This window comes from Phaethon aethereus (genome assembly GCF_964289735.1).
Source record: "Phaethon aethereus genome assembly, chromosome: 3".
Classification (NCBI taxonomy): Eukaryota; Metazoa; Chordata; class Aves; order Phaethontiformes; family Phaethontidae; genus Phaethon; species Phaethon aethereus.
In genome coordinates this window covers 53,649,122-53,673,663 of record NC_138576.1, presented here as the reverse complement: position 1 = coordinate 53,673,663, position 24,542 = coordinate 53,649,122, and the positions used below count along the sequence as shown (strand labels likewise).

Sequence of the window (24,542 nt, the reverse complement as noted above, 5' to 3'; positions counted from 1 at the left end):
AGCGTACGTTCCGGCGCGAGTGCCGGACTCATCCCTCCCACCCCAAGCTCCCTGGGCTCTGACGGTGGTGCGAGCAGTGAGATGAGCCATCGCCCCGCAGGGCCCTCGCCCACCCCGTGCTCCTGCCTCCGCCCTGGCGTTGCCCGGGGGCTCCTCGGCCCCGAGAGGAGCCGGGCAGACCTCACCTCTGAGTGACACCTCCAAACAGAGGGGCTCCAGAGCCGGACCGTCCTGCTGTCGAAACAGGTAAAAGCAGCAGAGGTGCCTGGACAACCTCGAGCCCCAGCACGACGCTGGGCACCTCCGGCACCAGCTCGGCCACCGGGGCAAGCAGAGGCTGGAGGCTGGCGTGGCTAGCAGCAGCGTGTTCTGCAGCCCCTGCAACCCCCTTCCCTCCACCCGTTCCCACTTCGGTTTCTTGAGGGACCCCAGCTCACGCCGCCCGTGGCGGTGAACGCAGGGCCGGGAGTCCTTGTTTCTGATCTTCTCTTGCTAGCTGTGTGAAGAGATTTAAAAGTCTTAGTGAGGGAACTCTGCCGAGTGGATGTGGCGTCTTGAAGGACACAGAGAAATGCAAAAAGGGCACCTTGAAGTTCAGCTAAGAGACAGCAGACCTGTGCTAACTGCAGGCAGCGCAGCTCAGGGGATATTTAAGCGGTGGTTGTTTTTCTGAACAGGCTTGTAGAGTAACTGGAAGTATCTTCAACTTGTAGAAAATACCCTTCAACGGAAGTTTTTTTTTTTTAATTAGGCAGGTTATGTTTAGGAAGCAGGTATCCAGATTGTGCACTGTCAGACAGGCAGGGAGCTACTGCATAATTTTTCAAGCATTAGCAGCTTTTTCTGAATCCCATGAGTTTGTCAGAACCAATTTCCTGTGTTGATGTTGGGGTAAGGCATACTACAAAATAGCCAGCCTGGAAGCTACAGAAAAATGAGGATATTTGGAAAAGGGTAGGCTTTTTAGTCACCCTAAATGGATGGATATTGGCTGAAATGTGAAAAGAAATAGGAGGGGGGAAAAAACGTGCTTCGCCATACCTTTTTTTGTTCCCCTTCTCTGCATTTTCTCCCTGTCTATTTATATATCCTGGACAAAGTATGTCTAGTAAGTGTAATTTTTAAAAGATTATTCTATTGTCACCGCTCTTCTTGCAGCCTCGGTGTTTAGAGTATGTCGTTTGCGTGCCAGGTTATGTGTAAGAGTCACCGTGCTGGTTCAGATCAAGGTGCGTCCAGACAAGTGTCTGTTTCCCTCGATTCATCATGCCCGGCTTCAGAAACTCGAGTTTTGTGTCTAGGTTCAGCTGGAGTCAATAGGAAACAGTTCGGTAACACCAGCACGTGGATTATAAGGTGGTAGAGCTGACAGATGAAAAGCAATACCGGGTAACAGGACTGACTTCGGAGGGCTGCTTCTAAGATGGGGCAGATCACCCTCTGTCTCCCTCCACCTAGAGAGAGGTAGGCACCTAAAATTAAGAGGGGTTAACCCAGGCCGTGGTAGTGCCCCATGAGGGTGCTGAACAAGAGGTTACAAGAAGCACAAAACTGAGAGCAACCTTTTCCAAGCCGAACCTTCTCCATTTCCTCCTGTCAGGGATCCGGACCCGGAGACGCTCTGCATTTGACGTACTAATTCCTCCGTGACTTCCTCTAGTTTCTTAACTCATGTTTACCTTTGGCTGTCCCGCCGTCCGCTACCGGCAGGTTTTACATGTCAGTTCGGTACCGCATGAAAGGGTTTTCATTGTGCCGTCTGGCGAGCTCCCTCCTGCTTCCCTGGGCTGTGGTAACTATCAGCTCAGCCTGGCTGCTCCTCTGCCTCTCAGCAAGCTCCAGCAATGGAAAAAGCTTGCTCTGCCTTTAAGCGAGGTCGGCTCTTGTGTAGCTGGCGAGGTCAAAGATGAACCGTGAGCTCAGGTGCCTCGCTCTGTGTTTTGGGGGACAGACTTGAACCCCTCAATCTGCATTTTTTGTGTCCTTCACCTGCTGGTCGTGCTCTCCTGGCAAAGGGTGAGCGAGAGGGGTTTCATCCTCTCGCCGCCTCTGTGGGAGTGATTGCCCGGCCAGGGCTGGGCCGGGAGCTGCCGTACGAGCAGGCGGGACCCAGGTCCCCATGGGAGACCACTGTGAGGAAGGGTTTGTCTGAGCTTTTCCCAACGTCTTGCTGTTTATATTCAAACCACCGTGGGGTTTTGTCAAAGTGCTTAACTTTTGAGTGGTGAACCTAATTTGGTCCTCGTCATCTGTGAGTTTGGGGGAGATCTGATGAGCATCAGTGTATGAACACCTGCCCTTTCCTTCTTCTCCTAGGATTTTAGATAATGGGCTGTGTGCAATGTAAGGATAAAGAAGCAACAAAACTGACTGACGAGAGGGATGGCAGTTTAACTCAAAGCTCAGGCTACCGCTATGGGACAGATCCCACTCCGCAGCACTATCCTAGCTTTGGTGTGACTTCAATCCCAAACTACAACAACTTCCATGCCACAGGAGGCCAAGGACTGACTGTGTTTGGTGGAGTCAATTCCTCCTCTCATACAGGGACGCTGCGTACAAGAGGAGGAACAGGTGAGTTTTGAAGTCTTCTTTCAGTGCCCTTGGTGAGTATCAATCACATAATCACAGCAGAGGCATGACTGTCTCAGCATGCTGCTTCTGGGAAGAGTTATTTCATGAAATCCTGCAAAAAGGTTGAAGTAGGGGTGGACCTGGGTCTTCAGCCCTACCTTTGCTAACTTGCAGGTGCTAGTTCACCTGGGGGTGGGAAATTAGGTATGCATGCCCCATTTGGCTGGCTGACGGCCTCATCCCTCTACCAGGGAACGGGAAGTGTGGTCTGAGCCACCTCAAGTAGTTAACAGGAAATACTTGGCATGGCTATGTCTCTTCAAACCCCCTGTGCCCACTCGGGATCCTGTACTGTGTGTGGGTACCAAACCAAGAGGACTAATGACTGTGCTGGCTGAAGGAGGTGACGTGCCCACTGGCTGCACAAAAGCAGAAGGATTAGAATGGTTGTCCAAAAAGTAGGAGGCTTAGTTTATTTCGCCGCTTTCCCTCCTGTTTTGTTGTGGTGGAACGTAACTCACCTATCTTCTTCTTTAGGTGTAACTCTTTTTGTGGCGCTTTATGACTATGAAGCAAGAACAGAAGATGACTTGAGTTTTCACAAAGGAGAAAAATTTCAAATACTTAACAGCTCGTAAGTTTTAGGCTTATTTTTAAACCTATAGTGTTGACAGTTATATTTGTCCGCTTATGTTATTAGTAAAATCTAATGTTGGGTATTCAAGATATGTAGGGGTTTTAGTCTATGTTTACTTACTTGTCATTGCATTTAGTGCACTTCTGCAAAGTGCTTTATTATTGAATAAAAAAACTTTCAACCACATGCAGCTTTACTTCAAAAATAATCATTAGATTGTGTGATTCACTGCTTACATTTCACAGTAAACTCACATTCAGAACTGAGAGTACCAGCTCTGTACTTTACCGGTAGTCACAGAAGTTCTGCAAGGCATGTACTAACACTTTTTGCAATCTGCTGCAAGTATCTCTACACAGAAACAACCTAAAAACTGATTCAACAAAAGAGGCACTACCCAGATTTGCATGCCAAGTTTAAAAGCATTTTGTTTCCTTTTAAAGGTAGGTGATACAGTCAGAAGATGCTAGGAAGTTCTATTAAGTGAGAATGCACCGTTGTACAGTTGCAGTTGGCATGAAAACCACACTTCCATCCTGGAAATCATTAACTTAAAATTAATTTTATTAACTGCCCATAGAAAAAAAAATCCCTTAGCAATTTAAAAATAACATCTAAAACTTACTGTGCTACTGACCTACATCTGAACATCTTGTAACTCTTGGCTAAGAACATAAAGTTGAAGGCTCTGTGTTACGTTCAGTATTGCTATCGTGTAGAGGTAAAAATGGGCTAACAACCAAGTATGCTGCTTTCTAGAGGCTTTGTGATACTGCTGTCATCTCTTTTTTCTGACGCTGTGTGATAGTGAGGCAAATTGATCCTTGGTGCAACTCCTGTTAATTTTAATAGAACAACTCCAGGGTTGAAGTTGGCTCGATGTGCATTAAAGTTTAAAAAAAAATCAGGTAATTCTGAGGAATATTTCATGAAGCCATGAAGCTGAAGAGCTTTGATGTAGATGAAAGCACAGAAACTTCAGTTACGACTTGTAGAGGGAACAGCAGTTTAAAAACCTCTCTGCTTCTAAATTAGCACTCGGAAAAAAAATCCTTTTTTAACCTATCATCCATTTTTATTCTCATGGCCTGCTGCTTTCCTAACCTTGCACAAACTGTGCCATAACTTGAAACAGGAAGAAATTCCACGCATTATAAATCTCTTACACACACCAGTTGATGAAATCAGGGGGTGCTCACCAGGAGTTGCAGAGCAATCACTCGTGGAGTTGGTGGGACAGAGAGGTTCCCTCACATGTGGGCGGTGCAGTACATGCATTTTGATGCAGGTAATTACTGCCTGGAGGCAGGTTTTCCAAGAGAAAAAAAACCAAGCATCCACTGATTTTCTTGTAGGATTATAGAAGCTCCGTTCCCATCGTAGTCAGGTCTGTCTGCTTATAAACACGGACTTAACCACACTCCTGGAGTACTGAGAGCCAGGCTGGGAATCTCCAGAAAGCGGCTTTTCTGTGAGAATGCTACCTCTCTTCACTTATATCAGAAATTATATGAAAGAATACCATTTTTTAAAGAGTCTGCCAATGATGCTTGCAAACCAGAAAGCATGTCCGTGCACAAAACCAGTTTGCCTGGAATTTTTGGAGGGGTTCGGATTTTTTTTTAGCACTCAACAAATTAAATTTGATTTGTGTTTCAGATTTAAAGTTCAGGACAGCAATACCTGAAATGGCGTACAGAGGGTATCCCTGTGATTTGAAGTCCGAAATGATACCAAGGGCAGGTTGGAGGAAGGAGGTACCTGCAGGGGTGGTTCAGAGCAGAGCCTGACTTCGGGGCTCAGAAACACGCAGCCATCCTCTGCATCCCCCCGCCGCTCCCGCACACCCAGGCTAGCCCCGCTGACTAGCCTCCTCCTACCTCAGTTGGGTGTCTAAAATTAAGAGCTGTGAAAAAAGTCTGCGTTCCTCCTCCTTTCTGGCAGCGTTCTGAGAGATTCAGGCTCCTCTGTCAAAGCAGAGGGGGTTGCTCCTGATGTTGCAGTCATCTACGGGACTGCTTTTTTCCTCCCTAGATATGATAAAATACCTCCATCTAGTGGACTGTCTGTACAGTAAGGAGAAGAAATGTAATGGTACAATTTCTCGACCACAGTATGGCATAATCTCTCAGAACTATTCTGCAGCAACATGCAGGGGAAGGGCTAGCACTTCAGCAGATAAAATTAGGGACCTAAAGAGATAGGGCCATTTGCCTGACATACTAATGCACACAAGGTGTATAAAAATTGTGTCAGCTGGCAGCCTCTAGAAAAGCTACTTTTCTTCACTTTTTTGAACTGTAGAAGTGGAAACCTCTCCTTTTTGTCTAATCACAGCTGTTTTCTAGTTGTTTTCCATAGAGTTCGTACTCCTTCAAGCTGTTAAAGAAGTGGATTTGGAAATTTAAAGAGCTCACCTTGACACAGCCTTTCTTGACAGTAATAGCTTAGACAATGTGTTTTCTGTAACTGCTTGCTTACAGAAGAGGCTCAATTCTCTGGCCACATTCGATTAATAGTGTTTTATTTAGTGAACAATTCTCTGTTTTACAGAGAGGGGAACTGAGAAAGTTTCTAAGCAGCCCGGAAATAGGAAAGAGAATGCTTATTATTAGTGGTAGGAATTAAACATCCGTGACTCTGGTGCTGAGAGTGAAATACAAATTGCTAAAGCCCAAATCGTTTCATCCTGTAAAAAGCTGAGAAATAAACTTCTCCTGAAGCTGCGTGTTCTGCAGCAGCACGCATTGTCTGCAGGGCAGTACCACGTACATGCACGTGAACGACAAAAATTGATGCTAAGCCTGTGCAACACTGCCATAAGATGGTCCTGCATGGACCTCTTCGTATTTAAATGTTGTAGAAGAATGGCGTTTTGTAAGTATTTGAAAAGGCAGCTAAGTCCTTTGATACTTCAAATACCTCCTCTAGGTGACCAAGAGAGGGAATCTAGACAATGAAGTGTGATCCTTAAGGGTTGTCTAAACCTCCGTAGCGATAGATGGCTTTTTGATGGCTTTGGGTTTCAGATTAATTATCCCCATAGAAGTTTAAAATAAGCAGTGGATGCGACAGTGTTCAGTTTGGCGGTTTTTCTATAAGCTCTCTCAAGGGTCGGTATTAGAATAATTGCTATGGAGACCGTTTTCAATATTCTAGTCCAAATCCAGCCCTCACCAAACCTGATTTCACTGAGTCGTTATGCCTGTTCATGCCATTGTGCTACGTTTGGAAGGCTACATTGCTGATCACTGCTGAAGTAATAACAGGTGTAAAGAAATACGTGTATTTTGGGGGTTTAGATGCAAACAGCTCTCAGAAGCATGCCGGTAATCAAGAGATGAGTTGCTGTGGCTTCTTACGCCGTGCAACTGCGGGTGCTGTTAGCAAAGTCAGATCGTTGTCTTTACAGCTATGTCTCGCTCTCACTTGTCCTCACCTCTGTTTCTGCAGGGAAGGAGACTGGTGGGAGGCTCGGTCCCTGACAACAGGCGAAACTGGTTACATTCCCAGTAATTATGTGGCTCCAGTCGATTCCATCCAAGCAGAGGAGTATGTTTTATTTTCATTGTAAAGACCCATTAGTGCTGTATTTGAAGGAGGTTTGAGGAGTTGGTTTTGATGGATTGCAGTGATTTTTCAAATGGCTTACATTATTTTTATTTCAGTTCTTAACTGCACTGATAAATAATTAGGTAATTAGTAACAAAAGAAGCACAAGCTCAGTGCTTTTTCAATGTCAAAACAAAGGAAGGAAACCTAAAGGAACATAGGTCTGCTTCCTTTATTCGAGTGTCGACTAATTTAAGCTTTAAGCAAAAGGTGCCCTTGCTTTTCCTGAACTGACTTGTAAAAATATTTGGAGTCAATTAGTGTGCAAATTGTCTATTAAAGGGGGCACATTGTATCAACAAATACCTACCAGTAGGTAGGATGCCTACAACACATACAGCAGGCAGCATAACATCTATGACATATCTATGCCAAAAATGGAATGTCGTGTATATCCATATTATTTCCAGTATAAAAGATACACTGGAGGAGCTTATATAGCTGAGCAGGTACTACTGTAGTCTGTACATCATGTTGATTGTGAAACAAAAAAGAAACCCAAAAACCTGCTGCAAGAAGGAAAAAGGTACCAGAACTCTGAAAGCCTTATACAACCACAGTGAAGTGGTTGCATCGGGTCCTTCTACTGAGGTTTTACAGCTGTGCTGCAACAAAAATATTGAATACTAATACATCACTATGTAAGTCAAATACATAGTTTATAGCAACATCTGTAAAAATACTGCTCTTCATCAGCGATGCATTTTTCTGCCCTTTTCCTTGTCTATTCCTTCCCCTGCCAAGTCTTGCGCTCTGTTTGTTGAAGTCTGGCCTTTGTCTTAAGACACCAAACGAGCATTCTCAGCATCTACCGATTATAGGCTTAATGCAAAGTGCTACTGCACAACATACACAACATCTACTACATAGTTTGTCACATTAGCTTCCCACCACAATAAAAGAGACATAGTGTGACAAAAATGGTTGAATATACTTGAGTAACCATAGTTTCCACAAATAATCCTCCATGTCTGAACTCCATGACAATACTTAGTAATTCTGTGTTGCATTTGTCTTACTATTTCTGATGTTTCCCTAAGGTGGTACTTTGGCAAACTTGGTCGAAAAGATGCTGAGAGGCAGCTATTGTCATTTGGAAACCCCAGAGGTACCTTCCTGATCCGGGAAAGTGAAACTACCAAAGGTAGGCTGGCCAGAGCTATTCTGACTATGAATGAGAAGATATATGAGAAGAGTCATGCTAACTTTGTGAAATACTGTTTTCAGTGGTGTGAAGATAGAGAGAAGTGTCATCTTGCATATATGTGTGCTATGGAATGAGATGTCTGGATGTCCCAGGTCTTAGATTGAACGTTCAAAGCAGAGAACAACGCAAGTGCAGCCCATGCCATGCTCAACCCATGGTATCTGCAGTGCAGGTTGTGCACAGGCAGGGTGCTCTGCTCTGCTGTCACACTCTGAACATCGCACTGTCTCTCTCAACGCCTATGTTGAGGATACTACTATTGCAATGAAGTTCAGTGGAGAGCGGCCCCTCAGAACAGCAGCTATGGGGCTACAGGAGTCAGACCTCCTGGTGTCCATATTAAGGTCCAGGAACAGCCAGCTAGCTTACTGTGAGCAGATGCTGGGAACCTCCAGTCTAGTTTGGTGAAAATTACTGCTTGCTTACTTCTGAACAAGCAGAATACTTGAACCTTGTTGCCTGGAAGATGTAAGATAAGATTTTGCAGGGGAGGAGAGGTACTGGTTATTATTTTGGGAAGATTAGGGGATTTTTTGGCCTTACCCCTTTGAAATGCTGGATCCCGGGGAAGGGGGGGGGGGGAGATGTAGCAGTTTTAAATTCATAGATTTACAGTGAAAAGACTTGAAAATATTTCTAATTAGTATATTCATAAAGCATTCGTCTGTATCCATTCTGTTGAAGTCAAGCGGAAGGATGTACTCTCCTCCTTCCATCTAAAAATACTGGAGGAGTTCCAGTTTTCTTGGAGGGTGCTATCTTTGCTTTTACATTTTGTTCATGAGGCCTGTCAACATGTTCTTCAAAGCTTCACATGTATGAAAAGATCTCTCTAACTCATACAACTATTGAGGAGAAAACCTGCAACTAAGTGAAAACAAACCTGGCCATTTCTCAATTAACCACCAATCCAAAACAATAGCTGGGGGAAGCATAAGTCACTAGAATTAATTCCGTGTATGTTCTGAAGTCTAATGAAGGCTCGTGTAATTAAAGCGCTGACTTGTCAGCACTTTGATCAGAGCACACTCTGTCAGCTGGAGTTAGCATGCAAAGTGGTTGGAGTCATGGCTGGTAAAGGGGCTTAAAGAAGAGAAGCACTCCTTCCCACTCCTCTCTACCTGACTTATCTTCAGATGCTGCATTCTGTCATCTAAAATTGTTTTACGTTTTTGACTCCTGCAGTCACTGGATTCTTCCTTCGCTACCCGTAACTCTGAAGACTCTTTCTGATGCAAAATCTGAACAGACACGCTGTTGTTTCAGGCAGCTAATTTCCCATCTTGTTACCCCACAGCTTCACCATACCTTATGTTGCAGTGAGGCGTTCTCACCAGGAGCGAGACAGGCTCTAACTTGCTCTTTTTCTGCAAATAGCCTCCACCTGCTTGTTTTCACCAACAGTTGCTGTGGTGTGTGCGAGGAGCAGGACTTCGTTCCACTCTGGGCCGAGGTTAAAAACTCACTCACGCAGGCATGCATGGATCCTCAAAACAAACAGAACACTGTTTCTCTAAACCACATTATCAGTTTAGTCTGTTTTGACCATTTTTTATACAGTGATAAGGGGATAAGTTTTGCAGGGCTGTTTACTTAGCTAAGTAAGTCAGGGCTTTTTTCTAGAGCTTCTTGTGAGACACAAAAGCTTTGGAGAAGTGGCGTAATCCATCATGGATGGACTTACAGCAGCAAGCTTACATCTTCAGGCTAAGTTTGCATCAAAGCCATTGGAAAAAACCAAACATGCATGGTTTTTGTCAAAAATGCCTATTTCCCTTCTCATCCTTGTGGTGTTTCAATATGTTGTTAGAAGAAAACAGAGGGAGCTTGTTGTTCATAAGAGAGAAAAAAGGCAGCAGGGAGGGCTCGAATGGTGCATTCTCCCATAAGTCTTCTCAAAATGCCTTTACTCCAGCTAGTCATCTTGGGCTTGAGGCAGGAATTGTTTTGTGCCCTAGAATCATCCCTTCTGCTTTAAATAATAACAATAATAAAATTAATCAGGATCATATTAAAAGTAGCATCATGGATGACTTCAGCATGAATTTAACCTCCCTTGATCATGGTTGCCTTCTCTTCTTCCTTCCAAAATAAATCATATGGAGCTGGCTTTTCATTTTTTCAATGCCTGACTACCCAGGTACTTCATCAGCTCTTGTCTGTATAATCCTTCACCTGGTTTCAATCTCCACCCTCCAAGGCTGTCTGGTTTTAGGTTTGTTTTTTTAAAAAATTCGTTAGTATGATATATTGTAATGTCGTATTTCTATCCAAATTTTTATTATGTATATCTCTTAGATTTTAATTTATCGTCAGATAATAATGAATAGTATAAATAACCAACAGCCTAAATAAATGAATAATGAAATCCATCTTGGTTCTTGTTTTTGTCCAGATTTGAACTAAAGCTCCAGTCCTGCAACTTGATCTGAGGTCAGCGGGGGTCCACAGAGGGCCACCCACGCAGCTCTGATTGCAGACCTGGAGCCACAGATTGTTTACATTTTCCTAAAGAATCTAAAATAGTGACCAGATAGGCAGGGAGCGTGACTAAAGAAAATACAGCTGCTGCCAGTGGATCAAAACTCACAAATGCGGAGGTGGAGAACACTGCCTGGAAAATTCTGAAATTAGGCTGGCAGTGTACAACCCAGAGTGGTGGTACAAAGCGTGCACAAGATGTGCTTGCAAATCCCCAAAAAGCTTTGAACCCCTACTTGAGACGTACGTACTCAGTGGGGGAACCTCCTCAGAAAAATGTCCTAAACAAACAGCGTTTTTCTACAGTTAGAAATAAAAACCCTGTCACTCCTCTCAGGGTGTCTCCCATTCACATAAACCAGAATCATCTGTGTAAGTACTGGCTCTTTTCCTCCTATTTAGAGGACAAACAGGGAATTTGAGAAATCCTCAGAGTCGGGGTGGAGGCGTTTTGTTCACTGCAGCTCCCTCGGCGGTGAGCCACCCGCCAGTGTGACCTGCTGCAGGTTAACGTGGTCAGGGAAGCGTCTTCCTGGGGTGATGTCCAGGAAAGACATCTTACACCAGGAATCTCAACCACCTAACTCTGGGGGGGTTGTTTAAACCATTTCACTTAGCTGGAGGTGGTTCTGGAGATGTGGACCTGCCAGGTGTGTTGAAAGGTACCCTGACTTGGGTTAAGCAGCAGTCGGTGCTGTTCGCTATCAGACCTGTAGGAAATCACTCCACCTTTTACATTGTCCAAAACTGTCTGCTGGTGGTTTTCCTTTCCTGCCCTTAGCTGACATGGTTACCAGTGAAAGCAGCCCAGGCTCCAGAAGGAGGAGCCTCCTGAGATCTCTCTGCAGCTGCCAGTTACCTCCATTTTTCTTCCTTTTAATGTCTGAATTACCTTTGAGTAAACACAATATTCGTCTGAGCCATGAGTGAAGACTTGTCTCCTCCCCTGCCTTTGAAATGGCCATGCTTTTGCTCAGAAACTGCATTATGCTGTAAAATGTGCCTTTGCTTTTGACACGGTAGAGAACCAACATGTGGGGGTCACTGTACGTAGAATAGGACCATGCTTCAAATTAAGACGGATGTGCAAGTCCCCATGTAGGTGATCAAGCTCCCTTTACAGTCAGCGGGAAGCTGGGGTTCAGTTCAGCTGCCCACGCCTACAGACACCTCATGCTCAAACCTGTGTTACGCCATCGGTATCTACAGTGCCAAAACGCTCGTGGAAACCAGGCTGGGGTTCAGCTGCCCTAATAGCACCAGAAGCTTGTGTGTGGGCATCTAAATCAAGCCCATAGCCCACCTGCAGACAACCACAGCTACACCTAAAACTCAATCCAGCCCCTCAGCTGAGGTTCCTTTACCTGGCCACGAGCATCCAGAGCCATTTGAAATGCCTGCAGGGCATCCACGTGGGTCGGACAAACGTGACAGCCTGTGGGAAAACTGCCAAGCAGGATGTCCTGGGGCATCACACGTGGCACTGAACCCCTGTGTTTAGGCATCTGGATCCCACCAGTAAGACCTAAAGCTCCAGCATGGATTTGGAAAGTGAAACATGCCATTCTTGCAGATCTCCTGGTACACAGCCTGGGTGTAGTACCACCTTCCTAAGACTGTGACATACGAAATATGTATATTTGGTTGTTTAATGTTTATAAAGAAGTTTGGGATCCATCTGGGTAACAACACTGTGCATATATAAAGTCATCTCCAGTTTTTCCTATGAAAATCTTGATATTTACCACCCACTGGCATTTACCTGAGATATAGTATTTGCAGTGTGACCTGACACTTAGAATAGGAAAAGTCAATTTAACAACCTGAAGCAGTGAATGTTAAAAAGTGAGTTTTCATTTACACAAAAGTCCCGATTTCTTTCTAGAAGAGCGTGAAAGGGATATGGTGTGGACATCATAAGATTCCTGTGACACTTGCTTCATTGTGTTAGATTCACCTGTTCTTTCTCAAGCTCCAGTCAGCATTTTTTTGGAAGTAATTTCTCTTTCACTTTATAACAACTGATCAGCAAACCAAAATCTTTGTGTGTAAAAGCTGCTTACAATTTTTTATTTCTCCTTTGCTTGGAACAGGTGCCTATTCCCTGTCTATTCGAGACTGGGATGATATGAAAGGAGATCACGTCAAACATTATAAGATTCGTAAACTTGACAATGGTGGATATTATATCACAACTCGGGCACAATTTGAAACTCTTCAGCAGCTGGTTCAGCATTATTCAGGTAATTTTTCAGATAATGCACGGCACTCTGAAGCATTTTAAAACAAAAGTGTTTCCTGCTGAGCTGCTTTACGTGTAAGACACCCTAAAGAGTCATTTGAGCTATGTCTTTTGCTTGTTGTAATGCATCTTCCATTATCCCTTTCCCATTACAGTTATAAATGGCTTTGAGTGCTGTTCACAGTGTACAGCAGCAGAGCTTTTAGAAGCTGGCACTCTACTGAGGTAAAGGTTTAGCCTGCTCTCCCTCTTCTAAGCAAACAGAATTACTGAATTTGACTTGCGTATCTCAAAGCGTGAATTCCCTGTGCATAAGCAAGTGCTATTATGTACCATTTTGCAGCACAGTATTGCTAATAAAGCAAGTAGGGAATTGCACTGTGGAATTCAGTCACCTAAAGCAACGACCAAAAGGTTTGCATATATTACCTGACTCAAATTTTGCCACTGGATTTGTGTTCAATGTGCAAAGTATTAACATTTAAATTGTCATTGGACTAATTTTAACAATAAATATGGCAAGGTGGGTGTTTCTTTACGCACAGTTTGTGTCTACTCACCAAACTCTTTTTTTTTTTTTTAATTCCTGTGATTAAAATGTGTTCTGCACTATTCAACCCAAAATTGCATCTGGCTGTGACTGGCAATTGGTTGTACAAGAGATACGACTTTAAAGCCCCCTTAAATCTCTGTGTAGGACAACCGGTTCTTACGTAGGAGACTGCTATGCTTCTCAACACGGTCATGTTTTTAAGCAGAAATTTGTATTTTGAATTATTTTGCTTTTTATTTTTTCCTTACCTTAGCTTTTCACTATATTAACAGATGACCCTAAATGCTCACTGCTCAAAATCTTTTCATAATTTTTACTTGGGAAATCAACTTCTCTGTGGGGTGTTTTTTCTGTATTCTTTGTATTGTCTGCTGTATTCTTATGCTATTCATACTAGACATCTGGCTGTCTTCTCCGCCCAATTTCTGATGGGTGTGTGCTGCCTCGGAGAATTTCTAGTTGTTTCTGGTGATTCTACATTAAACTAAGCTAAATAACGTATAAAAACTCACATTAAACTAAGCTAAATAACATATAAAAACTCACATCTGCGGAAGATAATTTTCAACCCCACTGTACCAGCTGGTATGTGTCAACTTCTAGTTTTCTGTGGTCCCATTATTTGGGTGATGTATTTTCCACGCGTGGCTGCAGAAACCAATAGATCTGGAAACAGCCATCTCTGTGCAACACAGAGGCATAATCAGCAGGGTAGCTCGGGAGGGCATGGCGCAGACCTGCACTCCAGAGGTTTCACCGGGGGTCTCCCAGACCCAGGTGAGCGCAGGAGCCCTCATTCCGTGCCAGCCCCAGCTGACTCAAAACACAGAGGCTGCCTCTAACCGCCTGCTCTGCACTCTGGGCCGTGGGAGGTAGGTTAGCACAACGCCTCGTGAGTGCCTAGGTTTGCTTCTAGGGAGAGCTCAAAGATGCCCACCTGACTCCGTAAAGATCGGCACGGTTCCCGAAGAACCACTGCTGAGACTGCAGGTCAGTGCCTTCACAGCAGGACAGGTACGCTCTGCAGCCCAGCCTTCATCCTATAGCTGTCCAGGCTGGGGCACCCCTCCTGTCCAGGCAGCTGGAAACCAGGCTACCCAGGCAGACAGAGTGCAGTTTGGTCTCGTGTAAACACAGTCCTGGACCAGGAGTTGGAAATACAAAGTGTACCTTTGTGCAGACAGAGGACAGGTATCCCGTCGCACTGCTGAGTACCCCTATTACTCAGACTTCTCTCTTATCCCAGCTCCTTCTTACCTGGGTAATAAAATTAACTGCAGTGCCTGGACTTTCACAGATGAGATTTACAAACGAAAAATACTGGGATCCCCACGGAGTCCTGATGTCAGACTGAAGTCCAGTAACGGCGCGCCTGAAGTTGAAGCACCGTTCACCCAATCCCTAACAGCCAGCCTGTCAAGCATAAGCTCTTGTGCGTGAAGTCTAGGCTTAACTGGAGCACCAGCTTGCCAAGCTTTTTTTTTTTTTTCAACTAAAGAAGACAAGAAGGTCTTAAAAACCTCCACTTTCTTTCTGCAGCTGTCCAAACTCGTAAGGGAGCCTTCCAGATACTATCCATATTTTGAGTAGTCCCTTTCCTGTTGCCAGGTGGGCAAGAAATGGGAATGTTCCCATTGGAATTATCTTGGAATAAGACTTCCCAACTGGTCGGCTCATCTCCCCTGTTTTGTGGTCTGTGTTGTCTCGCTACAGGAGACGCAACAAGGTCCATGTCAGGGTGTCTGTAGGGACTTCCCCGCCATCCCACAACATTTGCACTGAGGAGGTAGAGATTGGTGTGGCAAGGAGCTTCAGTACTTGCCCACCCTGTGATGCTGAAACAAACTGTTCACCTGCCCAGGAAGAAATCTTGCACAGGAGGATAAAGATTATGTTTGAGTCTGAAACACAATCGCAGTTCCCCACCTTGTTCTGCTTTGCTGCACCTGTTTTAAGATACAAGTTGCTGTGCAAACTTTATACTGTAGTCTGTTTGTGCAGTATGTGTGTATATATATTTTTATATATATATATCATTGTTTTCACTCCTGCTAAAATATCCTGTGGCTTTGTCACAGTTCAGTCTTCTGTGAAGCTTTGCAAGAGATAAGTGTACTGAATCTGCCCCAAATGATGTAGGGCTGGGGGCATACGCTAATAAAGGTTTGCTCTAGAAAGAATGTCAGAAAAAGTCTTTTACGGGACACCCTCAAAAACACCTTTTCACAGAGGAGAATATAGAAAATACCTTTTCCCAGAATACCTAGAAAAAAATTAGCAACAAAGTCCGCTAAACTTTCGTTGCTGTGATTTTCAGAAAAAGTATATCTTTTCTGTATGTCTTTTACTCAGTTTCAGAAACAATCCAGTTCGTGACTTACAGATGATTTTTAAAAATCTATACTGTACCATAGTATACCAGTTACTCGTGAAGTTACCATAACGCAGCATTGTGGGAGAAGGGAAATCCTGAGTCCACAAGAGGAACCATTGGCGGTCACCTTCCATTTCAGGCTGTGGAAGCAGAGACTAAAATATTTCCTGTTCTGTCTCAAATGAATATGTTTCAGTGTTCAATTTCTAATCTTCCAGGATGCTTTGTGGTATGCAACTAACAGCTGTTGTGAGTAGCATTGTTTTTATGCTTACTGTTTTTGTTTCATGTCACACTTTTTTTTCTTTCCTCTCCTTTGCTGTTGGCTTCACTTCTGGCTCCATCAGAGAGAGCTGCAGGTCTTTGCTGCCGCTTAGTAGTCCCCTGTCATAAAGGAATGCCAAGGCTTACTGATCTGTCTGTCAAAACCAAAGATGTCTGGGAAATCCCACGAGAATCCCTACAGTTGATCAAGAGACTGGGAAATGGGCAGTTTGGGGAAGTATGGATGGGTATGGAGCAAAATAATTCCTCTAAAATAGCTGTCTGTGTGGGGATTGCAAGATGGAAGGTGAAAACGTAGGAGGACATTTTGACCCATAAGAAAAAATGAGCAAAGCTCAGACTGTCTGGAGAAGTACCTTCGGAAACATGTCTTTGACTTTGAAGTACTTTAATCTTCAACTTTCACCGTAATTGATGGCAAAAGAAAACTGAAATTCCATGTTTCCTTGGAAGGTTTTGATTTTGACAAATTACCACTGTCTTAATAATAAATCAAGGCTCACATAGTAATCTATTAATTATACCAAGGAGCCGTTTTCTGCAAGCTAACAAAAGAGTCCTTACCTTCAGTATCCAAAAATCAGTGTTTGCAAATGAACTTTAATGCAGCACTGAGAGACAAGTCACCTTCCATCTTTCTCAATGCATGCATAATTTTGGATTATAAGTGTGTTTTTTTTATTAATTTCCTCTCCTATAGAGAAAGCTGATGGTTTGTGTTTTAACTTAACTGTGATTGCTACGAATAATACCCCACAAACTGTTGGATTGGCTAAAGATGCATGGGAAGTTGCACGTGATTCATTATTTCTGGAACAGAAGCTTGGTCAGGGGTGTTTCGCTGAAGTGTGGCGTGGTAAGGCAGAGAATATATTTTGCTTTGGATGGATCTTTTAAGGCCCTCTTGGCAGGAATAAACATTTCAAGTAGAGATCTTAAAGCTGAAAGATCAAAATAGTATGAAAAGTTAGTCTGTATCACCTGAAACAGTCAGACCTAAATACAGTAATCCATGGGGAAGCTTCCTTTCATTTGCACACGCTGGTATGAGAGGTTAAGGCATTAAACCTCATTAATTGCATTGGGTTTATTGGGGTGTCTACGCAATTGCTAGGTATTAAAATAGGAATGATGCTAAACTTGTAAGGCAGAATGGTTAACCAGAAATTAATCTGGTAAGTGGATGTTTCTCTTTCTTCATGTGTTTTGGCATTGATTTAGCAGAACCCCATAACTCGATATAGAGACCAGGGAGAACAGGGCCAAGACTTGCCCAGCTGAACCCTCACTTTGAAGTCCAGAAATATTGACATTTTCCAAATCCGCTGACATTGTTTTCTGCACACTTGCCAGCTTTACTTACTACTCCTCTCTCTGTGGGCCTCATTCTTTTTAATGGCTATAAAACAATGGCAATATAAAATACACATAAATCTTAGTATAGCTGTAGCATTGAAACACAATATAGTGGCCGTTTAATGAGAAGTGGGCTCAATTTCTGTGCCAAATTGCATTCTGTGTAGCCTCTTTAAAATGACCAATTCAAATAAAGAATCACTATATGTTTTTTCTTTACATCAGAATCATTTGGTGGAGTGGTTTGGCCACTCTTTTTGTTGCTGTGACACAAAACTACGTACAACCAAAATAACCAGCGACATCTCCTGGGCTCTTGCAGCCGTTTTCTGTTGCAAGACTACCGCAAGGCACATGGCAGCAAGTCTGTGAAATTTATAGAATTTATAGGTCAGAAATACAGACATTTTTAGAATTTCACAGAACTACAGTTGACCTGTTGCAAAGAAAACTAACCAATGTTTTATATTAGCATCCCTGCATTCTCCATCTTGAATGCATGCGAGGGTTTCAGGTTGATGCATGTGAATACTTAGTGGTCCACTTCATGTGCCATAGACCTCAAACTGTTGCAACAAGCTGAAGTAGGAAATGCAATTTAAAAAAAAAAAAAAAGCTATGAGAAACACAGCGCCAAATATCAGTACTAAATATATGTCAGAAATTTTAAAATTATTATTACAGTTATGGCATTATGTTTCTTAAAGTAATGTGTAGTAAAAATACATTAACAGCCCTGAAGCATTACTAAATTGGACTAGATTAACACAGTAAAAATTAATAAAAAACGCATTAAGTAGTAACTAACCACATATGGGGGGAATTCAGAGGGAGGTCTCTGCTAATTTTCTATTAGAGAGAAAAATACCAAACTACAACAAGAAAATTTAGCAATTTAAACTGAAATCTGAGCTGAGAGGATAAGTTAACCTTTTTGGTTTATTTTCTTTTTTTAACTGGAAAAATTCATTAAAGTATTTTAAAATAGAACTGCTGAAAACACTTCATGGTAATAGAATAAGTCCTGGGATTTTTTTTAAGGCAATGCAAACAGATAATACACCGTTAATCCTGTTAACACACCAGGCAAAATCCTAGTTTATTAATGCCAGCAACATAAATCCTAGCGCCCGTGAAACTAGGGTTTCATCCCTGGTTCATATAATCTTGGCGGTACCTCTGCAAAGCGGCTCTGACTGACAGCACTCTGCGGCCTGGAGCCTCAGCGGCTCCACATAAAACATGCCTCCCTTTCACCCATCAGAATCACAGAATCACAGAATCACTAAGGTTGGAAAGGACCTTCAAGATCAAGTCCAACCATTAATCCAGCGCCACCGTGTCCCGTAAACCATGTCCTGAAGCGCCACACCCACACGTTTTTTGAACACTTCCAGAGATGGCGACTCCACCACCTCCCTGGGCAGCCTGTTCCAATGCCTGACCACTCTCTCAGTGAAGAAGTTTTTCCTAATACCCAATCTAAACCTCCCCTGGCGCAACTTGAGGCCATTTCCTCTTGTCCTATCGCTAGTTACTTGGGAGAAGAGACCAACACTCTCGTCGCCACAACCCCCTTTCAGGTAGTTGTAGGGAGCGATAAGGTCTCCCCTCAGCCTCCTCTTCTCCAGACTGAACAACCCCAGTTCCCTCAGCCGCTCCTCATAAGACTTGTGCTCCAGACCCCTCACCAGCTTCGTTGCCCTTCTCTGGACACGCTCCAGCACCTCAACATCCTTCTTGTAGTGAGGGGCCCAACACTGAACACAGGATTCAAGGTGTGGCAATCAGAGAAGATTTTGGCCACCCTGCTTGAAATCAGGAGGCGAAAGCGCATCCTTCCCAGCTGACGTGGGAGCACCCCTAAAGCCAAGTCCTGCCTCCGCTCTGGTTTGAAGGACCGAGTGAAACTAAGACCTCACGAGCCTTCCGCAAGCGCGCCGGGGCAGCAGCGGCAGCGACTCAGGGCCTCGCTTTGCCGCGGGCAGAGGCGACGGCAGCGGGCGCTGTGCTGGCAGGAGAAAATGGAGGCGTTGTTAGTGAAAACCAGACTTGCGCTGCACGCTTTCGGCTCGTACGTGCCTCACACCCCCCCATGTCGCTGTGGGGATTGCCCTGCGAGTGAGGGGCGATGCGGGCGGTGGGTCCCCCGTTGCTCCTCCCCGGTCCTCGGCTCGGCGAGGTGGCAGCTGGAACCTGACCACTTGCACAAAATCCAGCTCATTTTATGCTCGGGCTGGTTGCAAAAGCTCATGATGAAGTTATTTTGGCTTAACCAGTTCCCATGCAACAGCTCAGCCCTGGTAACTGCTGATGTGCTTTTCACAAAGACAAATCAGGCTTATTTTATACCTTACCTTTTTTATTGACATCTTAATTTACAGAAACTAGATCTGAGCCCAAGTCTTCATGTACTTTGTAGGCCTTCTGCTATCCTCATGCTTAAGTGCAGAGGAGCAATTTTTACCCAGTATGATTAATTCCTGAAAACGTTCAGTGTTGTTCTGCCGCACCACACAGCCGCTCCCCATCGACAGACCACAGGTCCCATTCAGAGCCGTTTCAGCCTTGGCTCTGGAGCAGGCTTCTGGTGAGCCCGGGCAAGGGACAAGCAGAAGGCAGTAGGAAAGAGATACTTCTGCCTGCTTTCATTTCCCTTCCTTTCCCTTCCCCAACCCGCCACCCCCAAAGAAACCTGTTAACATAGGTAGGTAGGTGGGGTTTTTTCCCTTTCCAATCCTCCTTCTCCCCCTTGCAAATACCCAAGTGAAGCCTCAGCTCTTGTGGGAGCCCCTGACTCAGCCTTCCCCAGCTCTCTCCAGGTCCTTGTGCAGGCTTTCAGGTGTTGCAGAAGGCTTGGTAGATGATGGCTGAAAAATGATGCAGTTTGGCGATTTCAGCGCTGACCGCAAGCCAAGAACAAAGTGAAGCGGGGCAGGAAACCATCGTTTTCAATCGGCAGCTGCTGGGCTTCTGGGGCTGAGGAGGAGAAGGGAAAAGACACGTTTCGTTTTGGAAACACGCCTGTGTTTCTAAAATGAAAGCAATTCAGAATTTGTTTCCTGGGAATTTTTCTTAGATTTTTTTTTTCCTTCTGACTCAGAACAAAAACAAAATGTTAAAATGTCTTTCAAATGGAAAGTTCTGGGTTTAACCAGATTTGCTATCCAGATCTGTGACGGGAGCTGTGTTGTTGTCTGTAGCAATTACTTGTTAGCAAGGGGATACATGAAGATGGGTTTCAGCAGTCCCACGTTCCTTACTCAGAGAAGGTTTCTGTGGACATCAGTGGAAGCATTGTCTGAGTAGGACAACGGCGGTTGTGCCCCAGTGCCAATGGGAGTAGTATTTTTCCGTGTAATAGAAAAAGAGTAAAATACGAGGGAGGCGTGGGAGGAATATAATGATAAGGCAACATGGGAAAACAGACTTTAAAAAAATAATGATATTAAGTGTCCTTGTTAGTTTGTTCCTTGGTTACCTTAGGTATTGGGCAGAAAAAGGAGCAGAAGATGTCTAATCTAACTAAGTGTCTGTGCTTGTAGGTACGTGGAATGGAAATACTAAAGTGGCTATCAAGACCCTGAAGCCTGGCACTATGTCTCCAGAATCTTTCTTAGAGGAAGCCCAAATCATGAAGAAGCTAAAACATGACAAACTGGTCCAACTTTATGCTGTGGTATCTGAAGAACCTATCTATATTGTCACAGAGTACATGAGCAAAGGTGAAGCCAGAGCTGCTGCCCTTGATAACGACATTTTTTCTTTGTTGATGCTCCTTGGGGGTACAGAGGGAGGTGCATGAACAGCGTGTGAGGAAAGAGAGTGGTAACAGGAAGCTAAATTCTCCTCTGGCTTCAGAAGAATTATGAATTCAACTCTGAACTGGGCCCAAAACCTGAAACCCACTAGATGTACAAAGAATGTTTGCACTAGGTGAAGAAGGGAGAAGGAAGCCTAAGTGCTTCCAACTGCATCAGCATCGAAACGTCCCTGACAAGTGGAGATTTGCATTTTCTAGGTTTGAGTGATATTACATGCTGCTTTCCAAGATCCCAGCTTTTCCTGGCACCAGAGAGTTCATGCAGCATATTCTTTCAGTGTTTACTTGTCGGCCTAGGATTCCTGTCTCTTCTTTTAGCAATCCTGAATTCTGTCTCATGCACCTCGGTCCCAGATCACAGCTTAATTTTTCATTCTACCTCATTTATCATCTTAATACATGATTGGCACATATGATTCTTTCCTCCTCTTTTGCCTTCCCTTTCCCCTTCTCCCTTCTCTTTTTCTTTAAGCTACTTAACTGGTAACAATACAGTAAAATGAGAAAAGGAAAACTTTTCACTCTGTCAGATCTCCAGCAGGGGTGCTGAGAGCAGAGAAAAAAAATCTGCTTGTTTTGGAAAAGCAAATGAACCAAATAGGAAACATAAGTTCTCACAGGGAAGTTTCATTGTACATTGGAGGATACACTCTGAAATTTTAAGTGCATTTTTTCAGTCTATTTGGAGTCAATTTTTATTTTCCTGGCAGGTGCCTGCCCACCTCCCTTCTCGGAGGCATCCAAGCCCTGACTAACTCATGCTTTAATCATATGTCTCTGTGACAAGCATGTGCTTTTTCCCCTTTAAAAAAAACAAAAGACTTTTCAAAATCCTTCTGAAGTACGTGGTTTATTTTGGCTCACTTCACTATTTTTTACTGTAACATTTTACATCTTTGGATCTGAGCTTGAGACTGATGATTTATCAAGGGAGAAACGCCTAATCATCTGTCTTTTCCCCTTATTTATTAAACCAATTCACTAACCTCATTTAAAGGAGACTACCACACTTCTCTGTTTGAATACAAGATTGGGAAGGGAGCTATAGCATCCTAGGCTTTTTTTAAAAGCTACAGGGAACCTCCTTGCTTTCCCTTGCACAGGAGAGCTATCTCCTTATTGCTTTTGCCAAAACTGCTTTTATTTGATCTCTGCTTTGTCTCCTCTAATTTTGCATAGTGGTCTTCTAAAATTAAAGGTTCATGCTACATTTAGTTATGGGTTACCTAGAGAAGGAGCACTACTAATTTTTAAGGAAAATTAGCCTTTGTTAATGCTAGCCCCTTTGGGCTTACCAGGCTCCAGGCTGACCTTTCTTTTGGAGCAGGTTGAGCTGGGATCTGACTTTTTCCATAGCTTGTGTGGGCTTGGAACTGAGCTGATGCTTTGCAGCTAGCTGAGGCCTTTAGAGAGCAGCAGGTATGTAGTTTCAGAGAGCACTGGAAAAGTTAAGAAAGATCAGCTTTCTCAGTAACGGTCAGGAGAATTAAAAACAATGTTGTTTCTTTTCCCTGCAACTCTGGACTAGTGACGTATTCTTCTGTAAGCCAACGTTAAAGCAGAGTGAAACAAGTACAATAGGAGAATTCTAGATACTGGGGAATTTTTTGAAACTGTCCACTTGAACTCAAAACATTGCTGTCTTTAATGTTGCACATATTGCTGCACCTCCATCCTGATGAATAGCCATTGTTTCCCTAACAAACACCTCTCTGTTGTGTCAACTTTGCATTTGCAGGGAGTTTGCTAGATTTCTTAAAAGATGGAGAAGGAAGAGCGTTGAAGTTACCGAATTTGGTGGACATGGCAGCCCAGGTCTGTCTTCAGAGTACTGAGCGCTTAGGCGTATACGTTTGATAGCCCATCTGTGTCTGGGTTCATTTTAAAATGCACCGATTGCGTTCCGTGCCTCTCGCAGGTGGCTGCAGGAATGGCGTACATCGAGCGAATGAATTACATACACAGAGATCTGCGGTCTGCAAACATTCTGGTGGGAAATGGCCTAATATGCAAGATCGCCGACTTCGGATTGGCAAGACTGATTGAAGACAATGAATATACGGCCAGACAAGGTAGATAGAGCAGCAGGCGTAGCGCTGAGTGTCGTCCCTCTAACAGGGGCTTTAAAAAGCTCTCTGTCATAAAAGCTCTCTCTCATATGCTTTGGGGTTGCTTGCAGTAGATCCTGAACTCACCGTAACTCCTGGCCCAGAACTTCACTGCTAAATGCATGTCCTACAAAGAACACCTTATTTAGTTGTCTTCCCTTTAAAAACTGACCACAATGAAGCAAAGATGATGAGTGAGAGCACAGGCGGGTGAAGTGACAGGAAAGACAAGATCCTCCTGGTGCCCTAACAAAGAGTGTACTTTACTTACCAGCCTCGGAAGCCTGAATGGGGTAATCCAGAAAAGCCATTTTTTGTAGTGTGCCTTCTAGTATTTACTAACTGTTATCAACATTGCGGTGCTATTCTTATTTTTTTTATTTCAAACGGGTCAGAGAATTCCGTCTCTACGCAGTGGAGCTGTCTGTCTGAGCGCTATGTTTTCTTTGGGAACTTAAAAAGCTGCTTCAATAGGAAAGCCATTTTCCAGTGCCACACAGAGTGCTGGGCACAGCCGACCGCTGATACACTATAAAAATGTATCAAAGAGTATTGTAGCTTTTTTTTAAAAAGCATGTGGGTGTTCAGACTGAGCCGTGACACAGGCTCTTTGTAGTTAGTCATTCTTTACAAGTCATGCTTAGTTGTCAGATGTTGGTCCAAGTTTGCAGAGCTACAGTGTTGGCAGTACATCGGTAGTGCTTGCTCAATATGTGTCAGTAAATACCACTCCGTCCACTTCAGTGCCAAAGCCAAGGAGCGTCCCGTTAAACGCTGTTGTATGTCATCAGAAAGCACGGGTCGGAGAAGTACTTCATAACCTGCATTTACCCCTGTTGTGAGTTTTTTCTCCTGGCCAGAAGTCCCGGTTTCAGCATGGATTTTGCCGTTAACTCTTAGGAAAGAGCTAACCTCTTTCTGTAACTTTCAAGTGTTGACAGAAGGAGCCGGAGAGTTTCCAGCGTGCCTGGTCTTGGCCTGGGAGCAGCAGCTCTCACGCCATGCACACCCCTCTGAACTGCTCTCAGCAGTACCTAGTCACAGGGATGTGGACCACAGGTTGCGTCCACCCTACGAGTTGTGGGCTCCACACTCAGACAGCAAGGCCTGATTATTGGGGAGGGGACGGGGATGGGGACGGGGACAACACGGACCTTGAAGAACCCATGATAAGTACTAATGAAGAGATTTAACCACTATTGATTTCAGCCTGAGGGTGGGAATTGCTCCTTGCTAGCAAAAATAGCCTCGTATCGTTCTCTCCAGAATAACAGGAGTGTCTGCAGGCTC

At 44.0% G+C, this 24,542-nt stretch overlaps 1 protein-coding gene across 3 annotated transcripts in view; it reads left to right on the top strand.

The window, feature by feature from the left end:
- Nucleotides 1–2,327: 2,327 nt before the first annotated feature.
- The window catches only part of FYN (FYN proto-oncogene, Src family tyrosine kinase), a gene marked incomplete at both ends in the record, with an annotated part of 39,234 nt that continues 17,019 nt past the window's right edge, over nucleotides 2,328–24,542 (top strand). Inside the window, 9 exons of one of the 3 annotated variants that reach the window (XM_081998038.1) lie at nucleotides 2,328–2,574; nucleotides 3,112–3,208; nucleotides 6,665–6,763; nucleotides 7,864–7,967; nucleotides 12,605–12,754; nucleotides 16,666–16,821; nucleotides 20,867–21,046; nucleotides 22,883–22,959; nucleotides 23,063–23,216. In XM_081998038.1, the coding sequence (XP_081854164.1) occupies nucleotides 2,328–2,574; nucleotides 3,112–3,208; nucleotides 6,665–6,763; nucleotides 7,864–7,967; nucleotides 12,605–12,754; nucleotides 16,666–16,821; nucleotides 20,867–21,046; nucleotides 22,883–22,959; nucleotides 23,063–23,216 (1,264 nt within the window). Of the gene's footprint in view, nucleotides 2,575–3,111; nucleotides 3,209–6,664; nucleotides 6,764–7,863; nucleotides 7,968–12,604; nucleotides 12,755–16,027; nucleotides 16,193–16,665; nucleotides 16,822–20,866; nucleotides 21,047–22,882; nucleotides 22,960–23,062; nucleotides 23,217–24,542 lie in introns of all 3 variants that reach the window. The other 2 variants (XM_081998037.1, XM_081998039.1) reach the window with 2 other exon arrangements.